This window comes from Anser anser, assembly GCF_964211835.1.
Source record: "Anser anser genome assembly, chromosome: 1".
Classification (NCBI taxonomy): domain Eukaryota; kingdom Metazoa; phylum Chordata; class Aves; order Anseriformes; family Anatidae; genus Anser; species Anser anser.
The window spans coordinates 63,823,216-63,846,170 of NC_139720.1; the positions used below are offsets into that span (position 1 = coordinate 63,823,216).

Genomic DNA, 22,955 nt, shown 5'->3' on the forward strand with positions numbered 1-22,955 from the left:
TATCCCGAGTTGGAAGGGACCCATAAGGATCATCAAGTCCAACTCCTGGCACCACACAGGTCTACCCAAAATTTTAGACCATGTGACTAAGCGCACAGTCCAATCTCTTCTTACATTCAGACAGGCTTGGTGCAGTGACTACTTCCCTGGGGAGCCTGTTCCAGTGTGCAGCCACCCTCTCGGTGAAGAACCTCTTCCTGATGTCCAGCCTGAACTTCCCCCGCCTCATCTTAACACCGTTCCCGCGGGTCCTGTCACTGGTGATAACGGAGAATAGGTCACCTGCCTCTCCACTCCCCGTTGTACCGTTTGTACCGTAACGCACCGTTTATGAAAAAAAAAATAATAAAAAAATCAGGGCAAGGCTCCTAGAAGAGGCATTCTGTAACCGAACTCACTGCGGGGGCCCCGCAGCGCCCTCAGGCGGTCTCCGCCGCGGCTGAGGCCGGGCCCGCCCCTAGCAGCGCCCCGCCCCGCCCCGCCCCGCCCCGCTCCCCCATCGTGCCCCGCACAAGATGGCGGCGCCCGCGCTGGTGCGGCGCTGTCGCCGTGCGGCGGGGCTGCGGGGCGGCCTGCGCCGGGCCCCGCTCCCGGCCCCGCTCCCGGCCCCGCTCCCGGCCCCGCGGCCTCTCCACGAGCGGGCGCCGCGGTCGCGGAGCTCCGCGGGCCTGCTGGCGGCGCAGTGCGAGCGCGGCCTGTTCCAGGAGGTGTTCCCGGGGCAGGGCGCGGAGGAGCAGCTGGCGGCGCTGCTGGAGCCGGGCCGCCCGCCCGTCACGGCGTACTGCGGCTTCGACCCGACGGCCGACTCGCTGCACGTCGGCCACCTGCCGGCCGTGGCGGCGCTGCTGCACTTCCAGCGGGCGGGCCACAACGTCGTGGCCGTGGTGGGCGGCGCCACGGCGCGCCTGGGCGACCCCAGCGGGCGGCTGCGCGCTCGCGAGCCGCTGGCGGCCGAGCGGGTGCGCGACAACGCGCGGGCCCTGCGGCTGTGCCTGTGGCGGCTCTTCGAGAACCACCGGCGGCTCCTCTGGGCGGGCGGGCCCGGCCTGGGGCGGGCCGAGGTGCTGGACAACGCCCGGTGGCTCGGCCGCCGGCCGCTGCTCGGCTTCCTGTGCGGCGCCGGCGGGCGGCTGCGCATGGGCACGCTGCTGAGCCGGCAGGGCTGCCGCGAGCGGCTGCGCAGCGCCGAGGGCATGAGCCTGGCCGAGTTCGTGTACCCGGCGCTGCAGGCCTACGACTTCCTGCACCTCCACCGCCGCCGCGGCTGCCGCGTCCAGCTGGGGGGCGCCGACCAGATGGGCAACATCATGTCCGGCTACGAGCTCGTCACCAAGTACGGCGGGGGCCGGGGAGGGAGGGGGAGCCCGGCTCCCACCCTGGCAGGGCGGTGTGGTGAAGCTCTGCTCGTCTGCGGAGTCTGGTGCGAGTGCTGCAGAGCTCACAGAGCGTGCAGGCACGTCAGTATGCGCTCAGTGCGTGCTACTGCAATGTCAGCACAGAAAGCGAGCGCTACAGGTGTCCCAGCCCCGCGAGCAGCATCGGTTAGTACATAGACCAGAAGACAAGATACAGAACACGTGAATGTGCCAGTGCTGCTGCTCACAAAGCTGTTTATTTGAAGTACTTAAACTTCACTAGACCCAAAGAACTTAAGTTTTTAAGCCCAAGGTATTTTTTCCTAAAGCACGCTTCATAAAAGTGTTCTCACTTCTTTTGCGTGCCTTCCCCCCCTATCATTTAACTGCTTTACGGAAAGGATAGCATCTTACAGAATGTTGGAGTGTTCCCTAACTTTGCCAAAATGTGATTTATATTCTTCAATCTTCTCAGGATGACAGGAACAGATGTGTTTGGAATTACTGTACCCCTTATTACCAGTACCACTGGAGATAAACTGGGAAAGACTGCTGGCAATGCAGTTTGGCTCAACAGAGACAAGACTTCTCCCTTTGAGCTGTATCAGTTCTTTGTCAGACAACAAGATAACATAGTTGAAAAGTAAGTGCTTTTTCTTCATCTTGCTTTTTGCCAGATCCTAACTGTTCTATGGGGATATGTGCAATGGAAGGTCATGTAATTAGTATCATTTCTCATGTCTCCTTGTAGACATATGTGTTAACTGTAACCACATGTTAGTTAAACAGGCATGACTGATTCATAAGTACAGAGGTTAGTGGAACCTGTCTCCATGCTGCTATATGTATCATAAATTACTATGTGCATGACCGGACAAGGAAAGTATAACACATGTCATTCTGCCAGTAGGGTGAATTAAATTTATCTGATGGATGTTAATTTTAGTACTGTAACATCATGACATCAAGTGAAATCTCTCCTGTAATAACTAACTGCAGGTTGATAGATAATAATACATAATCACCAGAAGTTTTTGGCTAGTACGAAGTATTCAGAAACACTGCATTCTGATTGCAGGTTGCTTAATGACTTACGCGTGAAGTTCAACATTTAGAATTGCAACGCAGTGATAATTGCTTATCCCTAAGAAAATTAAAATATTGTCTTGCGAGGAAAAAGCTAAGACATTCGTATTTGTGATTGTATTAACTGTCTAGATCAGGGGCCTCCAAATGTTTTGGACAGGCACCCCATCAGTAATAAATAAATTTGAGCATGCACTCCCAGTACATGCATATATATGGATTTGTAGGTTTTAAATATATATACATAAATACACACATGTACTGTTGAACTTCTAGTATTTTCTTTCTACACCCCAGTGGATCATCTTGCATAGTCGCACTTTGAGACCATTGGTCTAGATAAAAACACACATAGAAAAGTTACACTTTAGTGGTATTAGCACAAGTTAAAAGGGGAGAAAAGGGTATCGTTTTAAGCTCATTGTAGGTGTATAAATGTATTTACAAGGTAGAGGTTTTCAGGATTCAGTTTTAGCCATTATCAAAAGTAAAAACTAAGGCTGAGAAGCAAAACAGAAACAACAAAATTCACATACCTGGTCAAATTACTAATTGCTTGTACCTCCTCAAACCTAGCTGTAATCAGCACCCTCAGGTATGGTTTGATATCGTAACTATAGTAGAAAACATCTCATGTAATTTGGCTCACCTTTGGACAAACATACAGTACATTGGTATAAATAGATAATAATTCATGCAACTAAGTATTAATTTTAAACGTTTAGATGATGGGAGAAGTGCTTGTTACTTAAATGACCAAAAGTACTAACGTGGTGAAACCTTAAGGCTGTTTGACCTTCTTCTTATATACCTTGCATGGAAAGAAACTTTAGTGGATTTTTTTCAGAATTGCAGATAGGAACAATTGGCATAATTTTGACTCTGCTTAATGTTTGAGGGCGTTACCGAAGTGATCTGTTCATCTTCCATATTGGGACATGGAAGCAAGGAGTTCAGCTTACAGCTATAATGGCAAGTGGATTGAAGGATGTCCAACTGTAGCTACTTAAAATTGTAGCACACACAAAGACAAAATTGTAAATAATCATTACTCAGGGTAAAGCAGTTCCAAATCCAAAGCACGGTCTTGTGTTCGTTTTGCTGAGTCTGAATCCAAGTCAACCACACAACTCATATTCTCACTGAACAGTGTAAAAATATTAAAATCACACTAAGAAAATGTGAAAGCATAGCAAAAACATGAGAAATTCTGTCTGTCAGGCTTCATGGATGGCTAAGCTCCACGCTAGAATGCCACTGAGAAGGCTGATAGCTTTATTCAAGGCATCATGTTAGTTTTCAAATCTGTGTTTCTTTAAATACCAGCATCAGTGTCAAATCTGAGTCTTCATAAACCTCAGATATGTCTTCACTTTTGTGCCGTGACCTGCTTCATAACTCGGTTACCTCTCTCAAGGGTTCATTCCTTGATTTCAAATAGAGGTTCTTCATCCACTGCACTTTTCAGACTGCAAAGAAGGGTATGTGGGTACTTAACATTTAAATGTTTCCTGCTTTCAGACTTTGTAATAGTAAAGGTACTTTTGTTAGTACACTGCATTTAACAGTACTGCAAGCGCATTAAAGCAGGCCTTGTTGTAAAGGGTATGCCTGGGATATGCACCTGTAAATTATTGATTATCCTAAATAATCTTCCTGTTATATTCATTCATCAGTACACAGTATGCTTCTGCCCCACAACTAGCATAGCATGTGGTACTTCACATTAGCATATCGTGTAACTACTAAAAATATGTGGTAGAACTGCATGAGTTGACCTGTGATTGCAATAAATCCTGTGAAGTATTTACTCCCCTCGAAAAGCAAATTCTTGATTGCAAAACAAACTTCATAAAAGCATTTTGCGTGTTATTTCTGAAGACATTACCTGTAGAAAAATATTAAATAAAACTTGAGTTATCTTTGTAAGCTGAAGCATGTGGGCAAAAACAATGAGTTGTCTGAAGGGACAGAACACCTGTAATACGGATTTCTTTAAGAGGGAATCATTTTAGTGTTGCTAACGAAGTTTAAATGACAAAGACAGGAAATCCACAGTGATGCTTATGTAGACAAAGTAACTTTTTGCCTGCTCATAGATACCTGAAACTCTTCACCTTCCTTCCTCTTGAGGAGATTGCCCACATCATGGAAATGCACGCTAAAGAACCTGAGAAATGGGGCCCTCAGAAACGACTTGCTGCAGAAGTAACCAAGCTTGTTCATGGTACAGAGGGGCTGGAGTCTGCTAAGAGGTGAAGTTTGATTTGTCGAGCAGTTTTCTTTCAGATTTATTCAATGGTAATCATCCAAGGCTTTTGAGGGACTGTTTTCATGGAGTCAGTTGTTGCTCAGCTATTAAGAGAAAAAATGTAGTAATGCTGTAGACTTGAAGATACAATAATGATATAAGATTGCAGGAGAGTGGGTTCAAAAAAAATAAATCCAGGGCGGCAAGGGAAGTACTCCTAACTACTTCTGCGGACCCTCAGATGATGTCAGGGAGGGGAATCTGGTTAATTGAACTGCACTTTGTACAAAGATGAGACAAGAACTCTATTTTGAATGATCTTTGTTCTCACAGGTGTACTAGAGCCCTTTACTACAGCAGTGTGGAGGCACTGGAAGCTATGTCTGACCAAGAGTTACAGGAACTTTTTAAACAAGCTCCTTCTGCTGAATTGGTACTTGAACCAGGAATGAGTGTGCTCGACCTATGTCGCAAAGCAAATGCCATTCAAGATGGACCTAGTGGGTATGTTATCACCTGCACTCTTAAGTAATACCTCACTTCAGTGGTTTGAAGTAGTGTGCTTTTTCAGATGTTAAACGGAAGGTCAGAACAACCAACTCGGGTAGTAACGTGTTCGCTATCTACATACCACTTTTAAATGAGAGTGGGACAGGATGCCTCACTACGCTTTGAGGAGAAAGTGTATGGATAATGCAGTGTCATGTACTGTGCTTAAAAAAAATCTACAGCTGATGAAGAGACAGCTAGCAACAGTGCAAGTTTCCTTATCCCTCTCAGAAAGTGTTGGAATTCTGGAGGCTAAGGTTGATCTCAGTTACTCTTGACCTGGACTAAATTTAAACTGCTTAAGATCTAAAAATTATTCCATTATAGATTAAACATACAAATAAAAACCTGTGAAATAGCTCTTAACTGATCGTACAATACTTAGCAGCAATAGATGGCTTCCTCTTGCAATTACAAGTTGTTGTTTTTGTGTTTTTTTTTAAGGTACCAGAAAATTACAGATGGTGGAGTGTCAGTAAATGGGATTCGAGTAACCAATCCTGAGACTGTTCTTATTCTTGGACAGCATATTCTCAAGAATGGAGTATCATTGCTTAGGGTTGGAAAGAAAAATTACTACATTATAAAATGGCTGCAGTTGTGACAACAGTGTTTCTCTACTGCTTGTTTTTTTTCTGAATTTTCTCAGAGCATACTCTGTTGAAGATGGACTTGAAGATGTTTCTATACTGTGCATTACTATGCAGCTCACAAACTGCCTGATACCAAAATACAGCAACAGGGTTCAAATAAAGGAAGCTAAGATTCTAAACATGTATGATTTCATGTTTTGTTTCTGACAGTAAATTACTGAATCAGAAAGTAATAGAAATTGTTACCAGATTTTTCCTATCTGCTGTACATCTGATTCCTTCAGATAAGCCACGCTTCATGTATACCACAAATCGCAAATAGCCTGAAAAGCTGCACACCCTACATTATGACAGTTGTACCTACATTTGGATCTTTGGACTCCATTGAAGTTAAGTATTACTATTTATTACAGCTGGGCTTTTCCTTTTTTCCTAACGCACAACTTCCATAGTTAATGCATTGGCTATCAGTATCAGTAGCTAGACTTGTGTGACATGGCTCTGTCCACTATGAAATAAGATACAGAACTATCTAAAACATGCAAAAGGAACAGTTGGAATTGCCATGGAAAACAGGCACAACTAAAATACAGAACTGGAACACTGTCATATGCAACTCTTAACTTTTTTATTTTGCATAGATGTTATTCCAACAGAGATTTTTAGATGTTCTGCCTTACTCAAAGTACCATTCGTAAGAGGATATGAACAAGAAGACAGAAAGATTAATTCCAGAGTCCAGAGATGGATAGTAGGCTCTTGCCCTACTTTAACAACCTACTGCCTTGCAGGAGGGAGGGGGAACAGTGACCAGATACGCTACAGCATAATTCACAGCAAGATGAGCAAAAGCATTCTTGAAACTAGTACTTCTAACAGAGGATGTATGCTGCTGTCAACTTCTGACTTCATCCTAACGCAGAAAACCTGGATAAGTGGGTAAGAACAAACAACCTACAATCTTTTTTTTTTTTTCTTCTGGACGTTTGGTTTAAAACAAGTTGCAGAAGATTCATAATAAATAAGTGGAATGGTTAAGCCCTGATATGTAAGCTTCTTATTATTGGTTATGTTATGGGCATACTGCATACAAGCTTTCCAGCCTTAATGTGTTAAGAGAGCATATTCACTTCTCAAAATGTGAGACAAATCAGACCCTTCAGACAGAGCAACATGCAAACACAGTACATCTTGATTAAAGAACAAAAAATTGACCCTACTACTTACGGCCTAGCCAACATTTGGGATCATAGCGTCCTCGTTGCCTTTTAAGGACAACATGAAAAGTGAGAATGTACTTCAGAGTTGGTGGAACAACACCATCTACATTTAAAGGCAGCATTGCTTTATTTCATTGCTCTGAAAAAGGAAACCAAAAAAACCAACCCTTCATTACTAATCACTACAGCTACTTACACACCTGAACTCAATACAGTGGCTTGCTAAATTCAAACTTTCCCATGATGGGGGCTGAATCATTTAGGGAATATAGGTCCCACATTATTCACAACCAGATCAACAACAATAAAATAAAACCACATGTGGTTACCAAAAATATTTGCAGTACATAGCCATACTTGAATAACTTCGAACTAGTTAACTCAAGTGCTAAATTACAGTATTGTAGCAAGCTGGCTCAAGCTTTTTTTAAAGGGGCCTTCCCTACCCTAGTACAAATAGGTGTGAAACCCTCAGTCTTATGAGGGTGCTCATTTAGGGCATCCATTGCTGTGCTGTTTGCAAGGATTAGAATAATCCTTACTCTTAGGTGAAAGAGAAAAGAGTTTCACACACTAGGAAATCAATGACAATACTGTTTTGCAGCCACAGTAGGAGAGGCCTTAATCTCAGCTACCAGAATGTGGTCCTGCAGCATCACCTCTTTTGTTAGAATAGGTCATAGCATTGCAGCTGGTTTAAACTACCTAACACACAAGAATGGGGAAATAACTTTAAAAGAAATTCTAAGAGAATTCTAACTCTTCATTCTCAAGAATCCAGATGTTTTTTGTTTTTACTCTGTGATCAATTTGACAGTGGTTTTGTCTGCATTGTCAATTGAGATTTCAGTAAGTTACAATGGTTTGCTGCTTACGTATCTTTTTTTTTCCAGATTAAACTGTAATAGGGTAGTACTTCACTAGCTCAGTACATGGAGTTAATAGTGCTAACTCCAGCCTCTAGATCCTGCTTACCTGCCTGATAACGAGATATCCCTATCCTATACATTATATATTTACTATATTTCTTTATATAACAAAATATTAGTATAATTATACATCATATGTAATTATATAGCTATAGTATGTATTGCTATATAAAGACAAAAGTAGTTATTTATTCCTATTTGGAAAAAAAATCTCTACATACCTTGGCAGCTCTCAAGATGAATTTGTTTTGCTTGTCATTTTGCCTTAAGCTGCAGTAATGATCAGAGCTAAAAGACCCTAAAAGATCATCCAGTTCATGTATGTTAGAATTTACCTTGTTCCTCAAATGGCAGAAGCATTACAGCAATACAAAAACACGCACCTGAGAACAAAATACAGCGGTAACACCCTTGTTAACCTCCAGAGAAATACAACAGGTTAGATTTGACAGCTACTTTCTGTTTGCAGGAAATATTCTAGGAGTAGAGTAAGTCATATTTGTTATATCTGATCTCACCTGCCTTTTTCCCCTTCATTTCCACATGGTGTTGATCCACAAGTATTCACTAATTTCAAGTTTGTTTTTTTAAAGTATTAGCACCCACTTTGATCAAGTATTAAAAGGATTTTATTTGTTTTTACAAATACACAACTGAAAAAGAATTAAATTCTTTGTGTACAAGGTTTTTAATGAGATCCATCAACTCCAAGAAATTTATTCTGTGTTTCTTTCTGACCAACTGCTAGCAATCTGAACCTTTCCCTGACTCTTTCCAAAGCCACAGCTGGATGCAACCACTACTTCTCATGGACAGCCTGTACAGGGTGTTGCATCTGAATATTAGAACAGTTAGGCCAAGAATCAAGGATGACTGGAAAAACTTAGACTTGAATATTAATGCTATTGTGGCAGCTAGCAAGAATGTGGCTGCTTTCAAGAAGTGCTTAACTTAGTAAAGCTGTCACAGTGAAGAGGTAAAAGGACGTGCAGCAAATGAACTAAAAAGGAGCCATCTGAACATAGAAACACCACTAATTTAAAGGGGGTGGCATAAACCAATATTCAGTTGGTCTACTGTTTTTCTTTTAGACTTCAAAGGAAGAGTCATCTAACTCACCTCAAAGCACACAAGTTAAAAAAAAAAAAGTAGATGCATTTGAGAACTTCAGTATCTACAGAAAACACCAGTTAGCAGTCTGCTCTCAGACTAACAGATTTAACAGTGAAAAAAAAAAAACCACAACAAATATTACTCAGGATAATTCAATGCAAGTTAGGAACAGGGGTACAGCATATTGGCAAATTGTTTCCCCTGCTGTAATTCCATAAAGCAGGGACATGAGTTTGCAATGTATCCAATCTGGCATCTCTCAAAGCCATCATCCCTCCATAAACCAGGACTCAAAGGCAAGTTCTACTTCAGAGTACAGTTTGAGGCACACAGACACTCCCCTTACACACTAAGTGAAATTCGACTATGAAAAAAAAAACAAGTAATTTATTGACAAACTGATGACACACAGATACTGTGTTTTATTTACAGTAGTACCACACATAGGTCAGGTATCAACGTCAAACATTTAGTAGTCTAAACTTAGCTACACAGGTTATTCTCCCCCATGACTGTTTCACTGGATAGTAAGTTGTCTTTTGAATTAGCTTGAAAGTTGTTCATTGATGACAAAAATATTTTGGGTTTAAATTAAATAAGGTTGACTAGAAGACATCTGTAGGCAATCAGTCTAATCTAGTGAGAATTTTTCAGTTGCTACCTCTAGTAGACATTTTTACCAATTCCTCCATTATTTCAACTAAGGGTGGCAACAACAGTAGCACTTTGACACGTTGTTTAAAAAACAATCGCCATCAGCAGTCTGTCCACACTGTAACTTCTGCAACTACTACAAGAACTGAAAGTGTTAAATTGCAGAAGGACAAGTGCAAACATATGTAAGGCTGTACAAGTATAGTTAGTTATTCTATAAACTTATAAGAGCATATAGTCCTGCCACCTGACCTAAAAGTCAGTTCAAAACTTTTATTTCTGGGATAATATATTTTGTATATAATCTGTTTATTTAATAACAGGACTGTTACAGCATGGATTTTTAAAGATTTGCATTACGCATGACAAATCAACTTCATTTCTTGGCACTCAACTCACTTGAAAATTTGCAAAACAAAAAAAAATATCAAAAAACAAGTTAGCATTTTGGAAATTTCACATGACATTACAGAGCCAGTTATCACTTGCAAGTATTTCGTAAATAAATGGAATTCATTTGCTTTATTGCAACATTTCAAAACTTTGCAAGTAAGAACATCTCCTGCCAACAAACTGTTGATCAACATTTAGGAGTTAAAGCTTAGTAGCAGTTCACTTAGGGACAGTTCTACTTTGTTGAAAACATATTTCTTAGATGTCAAAAGTACAAGGGAAAGAGATGTCAGGTGAATTCCAACTAGAAATGCAATACTTTTGACAAAATTCTTAAGAGCTCTCACTGTTCACCAAAATTGATTTGAAAAGTGGCTTGCACTTCAACTTCCACTACAGTCACATTTCTTAAATGTACCATCTCTGGATAAGAAGTGAGAAGTTAGAATTAATTCCTTTGTATTCATTACATCTAATGCACACATCATGACTTTTTAGGCTGTTTAAAAATACAGAATATATTTCCATGTCCTGCATGAATTATTTCAGATAATGCATAAAATAACTATACAAAAAATTACGTGTAAGACTTAACTCCTTGTGTTTATATTGGTACCAAACTGAAGACTACCATGTGAAAAATCTTTAAAACAGACCTTGTTGGAAATTGAGGTCTTAACTGGTTCTGAATTTTCAATCTTTAGCATTTAGAAAAGGAATTCCACTTCAGTTAACTGATGAAACGGGAAAAGGAACTGAAAATGGGAATAAAAACCTCATGGTACTGGCCCGATACACTAAGAGCAAGCCATGGCTGTTAACAGCAGTGTCTTATTTTTCACATGCAAGTTGTGTTAAAGATAAAATATCAGCAATACCACAGTACACGTTTTTTTACTTTATACAAAAAAGTAAATCTGTTTGAAAAGTACATGCAAGTGTGCTGGCTGGAATTTAAATAAATTTTTTTTCATAAAAATTAAAATGCTTACTCTTTAAAGGTTAGTGAGAACAATATTTATCTGTATGAATTACAATCAGAAGAAAATAACTCATCAACTTAACTTCCAACTTATGTCCTAATTTGATTGTCCTTAAAAAAAATAAAAAAACTACTTACAGCACAGTAAAATTTCCTCAAAAGCAACTGTAATTTCTAGTATAAATATTCCAATTCTACAGACTTTCTTTCATGCTGCCATACCTTCTAAAGTCTGGAAAAAGTTGTGGGGATCCCCTTCTCCCTGGCCAACTTAATCTGTTTTTGAAAGAAACACTTACTATCCCGTAACAGTTTTGAAATCCATTTTTATTTTTTTCAGCTCTGCCAGAACAAATTTACTATTGGATGGTCCAGGGGCTTGGTCCCGGGGCGGGGAGGAAGGGGAAGGTGGTCTTGTACCTGATTATAAACCCCAACGTTTATACACAAGCTCCAGTGCACATCAACAACTTTGCACCCACTTTTTAGTAGTAGGCTGTTACTTGTTCACAAGCTCCAGGCTAATTCATCCAACATGATACTCCATTAAATGAAGATCAAAATTTTGTCTGCAGTTTTAACATTTGGGAAAAAAATGGGGACACACATACGTAGTGATACGGTAGACATCTCTACTGTGCTATAAAATTGACACCTCCATCTGCCATAGTGCATGCAATATATTCATGAAAGAAAATACATGGTGCTCTCTTCTCTTCACAGTATTTAAACCTCTACTGTAAAAGCAGCTTAAAACTATGCCACAAGACTACACTGTCCATCTTAACCACAGGCAACCTGTTCAGCAAATCAGGCACTGGAACTTTAATGTTTTTTCCCCAAGTTCAAATGAGCCTGTCATTGAGACAGTAAGACTTGGTCTGCTTTAATTTGCACCAGAAAGCTGGTAAGGAAACATTTAGAGCCATTTATTATGTGGATTAAATATGACTTATTTTGCAAAATACAGCATATTTTTCTGTTTGCAAATCAAACCAACTGTCTTTACATGAGCAGATTTACACAGTTGCAGTACACAGATAAGAGTTCATAAATAAAAATTCTATTCCGTATACCATGCCTAGCAATTTTCAAGTCAATGTAACCTCCAATGCATATAAATAGTGTGGCTGGTACAGTCTTCACCAAAGATGTGTCTCCCGAATCTCTGCAATGATTTGACTGGCTCGCTGCAGGGCCTGCACGCAGAAGGACAAAAAAAGACAGAGTTATTTACTGTTTCTGAAGGGATTTCTCAAAGAGGCAAGGAACATCAATCTAGAAAGTCTGATATTAAAATTTAAATCAAAGCCAGTCACTTTCATTAAAAAAATGAGTGGTAACAATCTGCAACAGCATTAACTCCAATCTGGACAAATCCAAAATTAAGTTTGGTCCTGTGAAGTTTACAGTTTGAAAAACAATTCCCCTCAATCAAATATGTTTATCGTATAGGAACAAGGATTAAACTTGCTATAGGAGATCTTGGACAAGTGAGATCTCAAGAGTATCCAATCTCTCAAATGCACAGTCTGTATGCAAGAGAGAAGCACCTTTTGCTATTTCTTTATTGAAGCTGCACTGGCATCTGAGAGGCATTCTTTTCTATACAGTTCAATCCAAAGAAACATAATGAAAAAATGAAGAGTTCTGTAAAACGGATACATCCTAAACGCACTGTCATACAGATGTACACTGTGGTCATGATAACCAAGTCTCAACATTCCCACTGTTTATATTACAGGGAGCTACCTAGAGATACAGCAGCCACTGGCCCATAGGCATTGTGTGAAGCATTAGAAGATGGGAACAGTAGTTAAAACACTGTAATCAATCCTTTCTCCCCCCCAAAAAAACTACTGAACAAAATAGAGGGAAGTTAAATAAGAGCAAGTAACCAAAAACAAATGTGTAAGTTAAAAGAATACCAGATGAGAGCTGCTGCTTTACACCTCAAACACAGTTTAGCTCCCTTCTTCCCAAGTACTCAGTCTACATAATACTATGTAATATTTCTACTCACATATTGCTTCTAATTCCTCTAGCAGAGAGAAATAATATCCTGACATACTTTTAAAAAAGCAGCAGAATTAAAAAGGAAGGCAAATCTTTCAAGAATCTCACATTTACATGGTTTCAATTTCATCAGCTGTTCTCATTAGCTCCTTATTTTTATTTTTTTTTAAATACCTTTAGCATATCAGCTGCCTCTTTTCTGCGCTGCGCCATGTCTTCAGACTCCGTCAGAAGGTCATCCAACAGCAAGGATTTATACAGCTGGCCTACCAGCTCACTCTGAAGAGTGTCTTTCACGTGGTTCACCAGAAAATGCATCACTGCCTTTGGCACACTGCAAGCACAAAAAGATCGTTGCTTCATTAAAGCTTATCAAAACCAGGTCTGCTCTAAATTCAAGAACGCACAATGTGAGCAAGCAGCTACACAGAACCTTGGCTCAAACTACCAGGAATCTACTGCTAACATAAATCAAGTTTTCAATCTCAAGTAAATGAAGTATCATGCAATTTTAAGAGCTGAAGAAATTCATCAAATAGAATGGCAATATTGTAAAGGACATGAAAGTATTTATGGTGTAAAAAATACATTCAAAATAAATTACTTTTTTCACTACATACCAGAACTCAAATCTCTACTGTGTTAGGCACAAAAAAAAGCTAAGTATTTCACCCTAGAATCAATCTTCATGTGTAAGTGAGAAGGAGAAGAGGCAAGGAAAGGACTGAAGCATCCAATCTTACTTATCAGATGAACTGAAAATAGGATCACTGTTCAAACACTGGGCCATATTATCTCTAGCATGAGACAGCATGAGGGCAATTTTCATCTGCAAACGGAGTTTAAAGTGTGCAAAATATATTTGATTGGAGTGGAGGCAGGCAGGAACCAATGAGAACCAAGAACAATCCTTCAGAAAAAGACTACAGAATCTGTAAAGCAACATTTTTCAGTTCTATGTCAGGCTACAGTACCCCCAAAGAAGCCATGGTTTCAACTCTAATTTCCCCACCATTAAAGTTCCTGAAAAAAATTATTAAAGTATTGAATCTAGCTGAACATGATTTTCTTGGGGACTTAAGGTGTGTGTATCTTCACTCTTCTGAAAAAGTGGGCAAAAATATTTACTTGAGCATTGACAAAGTCAAATCGTTATACTAACACAGTACCAAAATGTGAAGATACAAACACAGGATCAAAAACTGAATTACAGCACCTCAGGCTATTTCATCAGAATAGCAGCAACCAACAACGAAAATACCGATGGTTCTTCCCAACTGATAAATAAAAAATATTAGTTTAAACAACCTTGTTGGCATAACACTAAGCAGTATTTTGCAGCTAGTGTGGTCTGGGAGCTCACATAATCAGTAACAACTCATTAAGCAGTGGCCCCATCACTCTTCTCGTGCCCACAGCCCTAAATCTAAATCTAAATCGTTATCCTGGGCAGATCGAGAGTTTTCGCTCCAAAGAACGCACTTCTTTCAGAGTGCTGCAATTATCATTGCAGCATTAACTTGACAAGGAGCATGCAAGTCTAAACAGCCAGATCCAAGATCAACCTAGATCCATCACCACATCTCAGCTCTTGGAGTCATACTCCCAGATTTGGTTAGGAATTTTCCCACTGCATTATGCTGCTTTAAGGGTCCTTACTGGGCAGCTGGGGGAAGACTTCTGGTAAATCATGATGAGACAGTATAGGTCTATTAATACTGAAGTAATTCAATTTACGTCCTCTTTTCAAGCCAATACATTGCAAGTTCTACCAAAAGAAGAACTGAAGAAAGAAGCCCAAAATATTTTGGGAGTCACCTACCTATGAGTGAAAGCAACCCAAAACTCAGGTTCAAGGCCGTGTGGGGACAGGTACCACCCAAATAAGAGCCTGAATCAGCTCTGCAAGTATGATGTGGGATGGACGTGAATACAATCTTTGCAAGATATCTCCTAAAAATACTTCTGAAGTAGGTAAAAAATGCTCTAATGCATCAAATTTACAAAGCTGAAGATAGCATTTTTGCTGTGTATTTACTGCAAAGATTGTAAAAGACTTAGAGCACGTGAGGAAGTAACACTACTAGTAGTGACACAGCAGTAAAATTAAGGTAAACAAAGCAATTCCCTACCATGAAATATGAAAAGTTATACTGAAGAGACTATTCCTTTATTTCTGGACAGAACAAAAATTCTATGACCTTGCAAATTTTCTCTAAACTCTAGTTACCAGATTCCCCATTTTCCCACATATATATATACGTGTATATATATATATATATATATACACACATACATGCATACATACATATATATATATAAAAAGGAGTTATGTTTTTCCACAAAGGCTGAAGGGAAATTAAGTGTTACACCATCCTTTGTTACAAAAAAAAGTGTGACAATTTTTAAGGAAGACTTCAAAGATTTTCCATAGTTGCATACAGTGTAAATACATCTTATGTTATTTCCATCCTTATAGCTAACGAATAGAAAACTTGGCCACAGTTCCTATTCGACCTCCCTATTTGAAATAATAGGATAGCAAAGCAGAGTTCTACCATTGCTACATAGTCCCCAGAGTTTATTCCAGTTATTTGCTGCAAAACATACAACTAAATTGCAGCATCCTCCAGAAAAGCTGTCATCTCCTAAGTAACAAATTGAATCATTTACATCAATATAATAAAGAACTAAAACAATTAGAGAAAACAATACTTCAGCCTTCTTAACTCTGAGAGGTTGTTTTACTGCTGCTTCCTCTTTAAAGAAAAAAAAATTATTTTCCCTCTACTTAAAAAATAAAAACATGATAAAAAAGTCACAATTATATACGTGACCCTTGAGATATCACAACATTTGTATGGCTTAAATATTTCTAGGCAGTTTGGTTTTACCTGTCCTGAATGTTCTTTCTAACAATAAGGAAGTAAGATTTAATGAGTCGTTCAATCACTTCACAATCTCGTTGCTCACGGGCAGAAAGTTTGCGTGCAACAGGTACAGGCTATGTAAAAAATAAAAACATCAGGTTACAAATTCTGCTCTTTATATACATGTATAAACATCAAACTGGGGGAGATCAAAAGGAACTACTGCTCTTTTAGTCTGATAATTTGATACATGTAACCTGTCTAGCAATAAACCTATTATTTAGAAAAAAACATCAAAAGACATCAACATCCCAATCTTTGAAACTGAAAGGTCAGAGGGCACCACTTTTTATTTTTTTGTAGAAGCTCACTAAAGGAACGAAGCTGTGCAACGACTAACAATTTTCATCTATTTTTACTTTAAATGCCTTTTGTTTTTAATGATTCCTCTAGTATCAAAAATGCCACCTTCAGCAAAAATGAGTAGGCATTTGAGACAGGAGCTGAAATTTACTTCTGTAGAAAAAGTGATCTAGACAGGATTTCACTTGCATAGGAATTTGTGAAAGGAAGCCACATATCCCAAATCACAGGCTGAAACTAGAGGGGGAGAAAAGAAGGACCAAGTAACAGGAAGGGAGGAGAAAGGGGATAGAGCTCCCCGTTCCTATAGTGGTAACTATTTATGAAGATATATATTACTATCCAAGTCACAAGAGCTGGAATTCATGTATTTTCTTTCCTGAGTCTGAATTATGAAGAGGAGGTATCTGTCTTTCATGACACTCACCACATCTAATAGGTTTACAGCATGTCCTTTTTGAGGACTAGCAGGAAGGGCTGCAGCTGGTTTCGATTTTTCCTCTGCTGATGCCTCTTCTGCTTTTGAGGGTTTAAGCATTCCTCTCCAGTTGCCTGTTCCAGACTCCTGGGACACATCTCCTGTTCCAGGAGCAGCCTGCACAAACAACACAGTAAAGAAAAATTGGAGAGTTAAAACACTAGCACTGCAGCGTCTGATCAAATCTATTACTGAGTTAGAGGTAACTAAGAAGCAAGATTTTCATACATATAATTTTCTTTCTACATCCTGTTCTTCACTTCCCCCACCTTTGTTTTCCCTTTGGGAAACTGATTAGAAGGACGCTTTCAATCTATTAATGGATGTAAACTTAAGAGTTGTTTTTGTTTCCTAATTCCTAAGAAATAACTTGACACTTCACAAAACAAATCCCATCAAAACCCTATAATGTGAAGTTCAAAGACTTGTATTACAGCAACAGTTTGCTGCTTACAGCAGAAACAAGAGTATCAATACAGCAAAAGCTTTTTAAACTTGCATCCTTCCTAATAACGGTATGAAATTGTTCAAACAGACAAGGTCTCCAGTTGTTTAAAGGTCTACAGACCACTTCTGAAATATGGAAGTCTTCCTAAATCTATTGGTTTTTACCACATATTCCTGGACCTATACTATCATGATCATTCTGAAAGCACATTTGAGGGATCACCACAGCTCTTAAAGAGCTCCTGAATTTATTTACAAATTCTTTATTCAGAAACCAAAGTTCCTTACAATGACAGTTAAAAAAATACGCACTTTTATGTTTCCAGGTACCAAAGCTATGAATCTATTTGTGCTGCCAGACCTCAAGTTACTGAAGGCTTTTCTGTACTAAATCAAGAAGAAAAACCTTCATCTTCTGGAAGCGAAGATCACAGTTTCTGGGAGTAAAGCTTTCCATTCCAGGGAAAGAATAACTCTCTGGTCTTCTGAGAAGAGGACATAACACTCAAATCTTACGCATTAGAAATCACTGGACAAAAGAAATATTAGTAGATGGTATCCACCACATGTTAGATAAATATATATAAAAAAAAGACGGTTTATTTTGATGTGGAACGGTCTTAATTTTTGGTTTGCACCTTTCCATAAGCCTAGCAGCTCTTCTATTTACTACCATACTGTAAAAAAAGAAACAAAAACAAACAACAGTGTAAACTCAGTGCTGGTCATTAAAGACTCTGAACTGCTACTACTTATGTCTTCCTTCAGGAGGAAATAAGCTAAAACTATCTACTGTGTTTACAATTAAAACACCACCATGGATGACTCTGGTTCTAAAGAGCGTGATGAAAAAAATGGCAAATAGTTGCATGTCAGGAGGAAACCCAGCTAAACTGTGCACATAAGTCGTATTAAAATTGCACAAAACTGTTCAGAGACATTGCACCAAATATATTGCAAGAATTCAAATCAACCTCTTCTAATAAGAGGTAACCACTGATAAGAACAGCTCCATTACTTTTTTTTCTGATTGTAAGACAGCTATTCAAAGTGGCAAAATTCCCCATGGCTCCCTCATTCAGTGTTACTGCAGAGTGGGCTGTATCTCCCAAGCAATTTCAGAAACAAAGCTACAATCTTTCACACCAAACAGAGCACTGAGCATGCACTAACTGCTTAATAATACGAAACAAACCAAATTTGGCAGTTTCCTGCAGTCACAGGAAAGTTGGCAGTTTCTGTGGTCACAACAGTATCTTCACAATTGCTCCAGATTTTTTTTATAGATGTTTGCAGCATATCAGAACCAAGAAATCTTTGACCAAAACCATAATAAAGTTCCAATACCAACTTGAATCACTTTGCTCAGGACAGAAATGGCAGCTTTACAGAGGCAGAATGTACGTGTGCAGTGAAGCAAAAAGCCTGACTCCTCTTGGTTACTCCTGCTACCCAATTTGATGACTATCCATCTTCTCTGACTTCACGTAAAAGCAATTAGCAATAAAGTCTTTACACTACTGAGCTGTTATTTCAACGTGACAGACAGCACGCCTGAAGTGTAAAAAGCCACTGCAGAACACATTTCACAAATAGAAGTGAACCGGGGATTGAACAATTAAGTAAGACAACAAAAAGGGGGCTCAGGTTGGAACAAAGCCTGTAAGGATTCCCTGCAGGAAGCAGGAAACTCACATTTTTAGTTTATCTTCTGTTCTCCTTCTTTAACTGTCAACACATTAAAAACATGCAGTTTAACAACCATGCTGAATAACTTTGATCACAATACTGTTGCACCAAACAAGCAATTGACTACAAACGGGGGCAAATTTTGCACCACAATATATTACAACCCAGGGTTAAAACAGAAAGCAGTGGCTTTGCCACCTCGTAGTACATCTCTACCCACATACTACAATCATGAAATGTCAAGTAGTCTACACCCGGTAGGACACAGTGGGTTGGGGACAGAGCCCTAAATACAGACTGCTTTCCATAGTACCTGAGATGCACCACAACATACTTCGCATGCAGTGCTTATAGGAAAAATCAAGACAGACCTTGCCATCAGCCTCAGCAGAAGCAGCAGTAACAGTCTCCTGGGAAGCAGGTGTCAATGCACCTGGAGCTTTAGTAGACTAAGGAAGGTGAAAAATGCAGGGAGGGAAAAAAAAAAAATTCAACTGAAAAACTGCCAAATCTACCTAGCAAACTTATGCACTTTTATTTGCTAATATCTTTTTGTCTTTAAAAAAAAAATCCAGAAAAGAAAAGATTTTGGATTTGCAAGCAACACAGTAGTATATGCAGAAAAAAAAAAAGCATGTTGAAGGCAGTTAAAGGACTTTTGCCTTATCTGGGTTTCAATTTTTCAGCTCCTTCACTGATGGATTTAAATATGAAGTAAATTAAAAGAAGGATCAAACAGCACTGAAAGCCATCTCTAGATGGCTACCTTAAATTCTCAGTTCATCCATCAGCTGACTTTTACTAACTAAAGGCACTAATATTAAAGTCCACTCTGAGACTTCATCTTACTTTTTAAGCTAAGAAACAAACTGATTTCTCAGCTCTAATAATTCTTACTCTTACTTCTGTAATAATTATTACTCCTGCAATAATTCCTATTACAACCTATGATGAGTCTAAACCATATTCTGTACATTTGAATTCTAAATACTTCACAGAATATTAAATACATGACTGTCTAAAATCCTAGCTGTCAGTCTGTTCATTCCCACAGGCAGTATTTTCATGATGCTTGATAACCAAGCAACAGAAACAGACCACATGACTGGATTATGATGATCAACTGAAAACTTTCTCCTCCGTTTTCTCCCAGAGAAAGTAAGACTGCACTAAAACTGCAGTCTTAAGAGTGGCTTTAAAAAAAAGCAAAAAGCACTACACTGGCACACTGATTATTTTAAATCAGTTGCTTATCTTTTGAAATCAGTGTCACAGCCATAAATTTAAGCATGCAAGTTCTAACTCCATCTTGAACATCTGCAAACATTTTAAGCCTCACCTGAAATGCCATGTAAGTAATACATGTAATATTAATAAAAATTTATAGGTAAATCTTCAGAAATCCCAAATTTAAAACTGCCCAAAACTGCATCTTTGGAAGAAGAAGAAAACGTTCCACTTCCATCTTATGAAATTCAAAGACAAAAGTCAATATTCTGGAAGCTCCCAAAACTGTTACTAGGACAGCAGATCAAAGTTCCCAACATTTAGATTAGATCAAAGCAGAACATGTTAAACTTGGAATGAATAAATACATTAAAATCAACATTTACTCACCTTGTCTCGTGGCACAGCAGAAGGCAATTCCCGGGCTAACCTGTTACGTCTTTGTTCCTTTAAAAATAATCCAGCAAGACCTCAATTATGTATCACTATATCAACACACATCCAAGACTTGTATTTTAAAGATGACTTAAATTTTAGAGACAAACACTAATAATAACATCTCATCCAGTGCCATATAGCCATCCTATGATCCTATGAAAGCATCAATTATTTTCATGAAATTACTCTGATTACTTGGCCAATTGTAAATTCTTAATATAAAATTTTTGCAAAACTTTTTGCAACACTCTCTATAATCAAGACTAGAGCCTTCAGATAACAGGATCAAAGCTAAACAGTTGGGCTCTGCGTAGATTCCCTACAGCTTTCATTAAGCATTAAATCTTCAAAGTAATCCAAAAGAATTTGATTTCACATCCAGCAAGGTTGACTCTGATTTGCCCGGAAGGAAACATTCACTTTATAACAAAACAATTTGAAACAATCATGACAAAGATCTGATTTTTCTTGAAAGTAAGAACTGATTGTCCAATAAATAAAAATAATGTGTTTTACATGGTTTGTTTCTTCAAACATTTCAATGTCCTGTTCAGGAAGATACTGGAAAAGAACTAATGTTGGTAACACACAATAATACAATAATCTCATACATTCAGCTTCACAAAATCTTAAGTTTTGTATTATAGCAGTTTGTGCAGACATTGTTCCTGGACTAGATTCAAGAGTAGTCAGTCTATCAAGCCAAATTCAACTGCATAATCAGTCAAAACAAAATTTATTTATAAAAGAGAGGTTAGAACCAACAAGCGGAAATGACAACATAAACATTTTAAAAAGAACACTACTATGAAAAAATGCGCTGGATCAGCAAGGGAACACAGGAATTATTAACAAGCTCTTAGTCTGATGGATGAAACACTGCAACAAAAATCAGACTTGGGAGAAAGAACTGAGCAGATCAGTTGTAGGACAATTGTTTCCAGAGGATGTCAGCAACAAAGTTTCTCAATCAAAACTGGTCTTGAGAAAGAGAAAAGGCTACTGAAGCTGTAAAAGCCTGATTGGAGGGTGATGGAGAAAATTGTTTTAGGGAGACGGAGTTTCCTGAACAGATTCAGGAACAATACCAAAGGGAAGCAGAAATTAGAAGCTGAATAGAGGAAACAATACCTGTAATTATCATTTTATGAATGAGAGGAACATTATAGCTATTGACACATTCTGTCAGAGAGAAGATGCAGTTACTTTGACATTAAAGAGAATTTCACAACCATCTTTTTAAAGTTTCTCTTCCAAAATTTCACTTAATAGCAACTACTCAGGTGCCAATCTTATCTTCCAGGAGACATACAGACAGAATTGTTTTAATTGAAACATCAGCCACTGGTTCTGCATGTAATATGCAACATAAATCTAATAAATCAGCTGATCACAAGATAAGCATACACCGTATTTGTACTATAATCAAATCTTTATACTTTATATAAGGTAGAACTACGGTAGAAGAATAGACGTGTCAGTTTCTTTCTATGAAGCAATTATTTAGGCTTTCATTTGAAGAATCAAAAGACAAGACATTTAACAAAGCTATAGTCCATGATCATAAAAATACTTTCGACTTATCCACTTTTCAGCTAAGCACACAGAAATTATTTTTAAGAGGATGTATTTTCTTACCTCAATGTTGTTATTCATTAACCCACAGGCATCAGCAAAATCTGGATGTTTGGTATTAATATAGGCTAACTCAATAGCCACTAAATTATGAACCTGCAATGAAATGGCATTCATGGTTCAAAAATTCAGTGAGTAGATCTAATGGCAGTGAAGAACAATGACCTACAATGCAGTCTAACTGTCCATAGCAAAAAAACATTTTTACTGCCCCAAAGACATTAAAGCGCTGACCCTGAAAAAAGCAAGAAGGGAATTAATTCTTTCATTGCAATACACTCAGACCTTCAGCTCTTTTTTGAAGTTATATCAATTTAACTTGTTAGCTATATTAAGCTAACCCCTCTCCAGCAAGAATTAAACAAAACTCAGCCATTTAAGGAGTGTTCCATATGATGTAAGCTATATAGTCAACCTTCAGTCACAAGCCATCCATGTTTGAACTAGTGAGAGATGCCTCACTGTAAGCACATACAACAATTCTTTTTGCTTTTCACGTTAAACATACACACACATGTACAGAGCCAATACCTTTCTTTCCTCCCAAATAAGCAAGCCTAAAGCAGACTTTTAGCTTTGGCAAAATATATTTTAATATTAAAGTTGAATTTTCACCTCTCGTTAACTAAAAGGCATTAAAGGTGATATCAACATTTTATCTAAACCT

At 38.7% G+C, this 22,955-nt stretch overlaps 2 protein-coding genes across 5 annotated transcripts in view; one reads left to right on the forward strand and one right to left on the reverse strand.

Annotated features, from left to right (window-relative positions):
- Nucleotides 1-485: 485 nt before the first annotated feature.
- Nucleotides 486-6,875, forward strand: YARS2 (tyrosyl-tRNA synthetase 2). The gene is made up of 5 exons (XM_083820082.1): nt 486-1,333; nt 1,831-1,998; nt 4,541-4,696; nt 5,026-5,196; nt 5,686-6,875. Exons 1-5 carry the CDS (start codon nt 516-518, stop codon nt 5,843-5,845), a joined length of 1,473 nt encoding a protein of 490 aa, XP_083676208.1. The 5' UTR covers nt 486-515; the 3' UTR covers nt 5,846-6,875.
- A 2,623-nt stretch (nt 6,876-9,498) lies between these two features.
- Nucleotides 9,499-22,955, reverse strand: part of DNM1L (dynamin 1 like) — a 39,350-nt gene continuing 25,893 nt past the window's right edge. For 2 of the 4 annotated variants that reach the window (XM_083820077.1, XM_083820080.1), the window contains 7 exons: nt 22,292-22,384; nt 20,606-20,662; nt 19,360-19,437; nt 16,802-16,969; nt 16,036-16,145; nt 13,316-13,475; nt 9,499-12,324 (listed from right to left, as the gene is read on the reverse strand). In XM_083820077.1, coding sequence (XP_083676203.1) covers nt 12,268-12,324; nt 13,316-13,475; nt 16,036-16,145; nt 16,802-16,969; nt 19,360-19,437; nt 20,606-20,662; nt 22,292-22,384 — 723 coding nt within the window. In that variant the 3' untranslated portion in view covers nt 9,499-12,267. The remainder of the gene's footprint in view (nt 12,325-13,315; nt 13,476-16,035; nt 16,146-16,801; nt 16,970-19,359; nt 19,438-20,605; nt 20,663-22,291; nt 22,385-22,955) is intronic. The other 2 variants (XM_083820079.1, XM_083820078.1) reach the window with 1 other exon arrangement.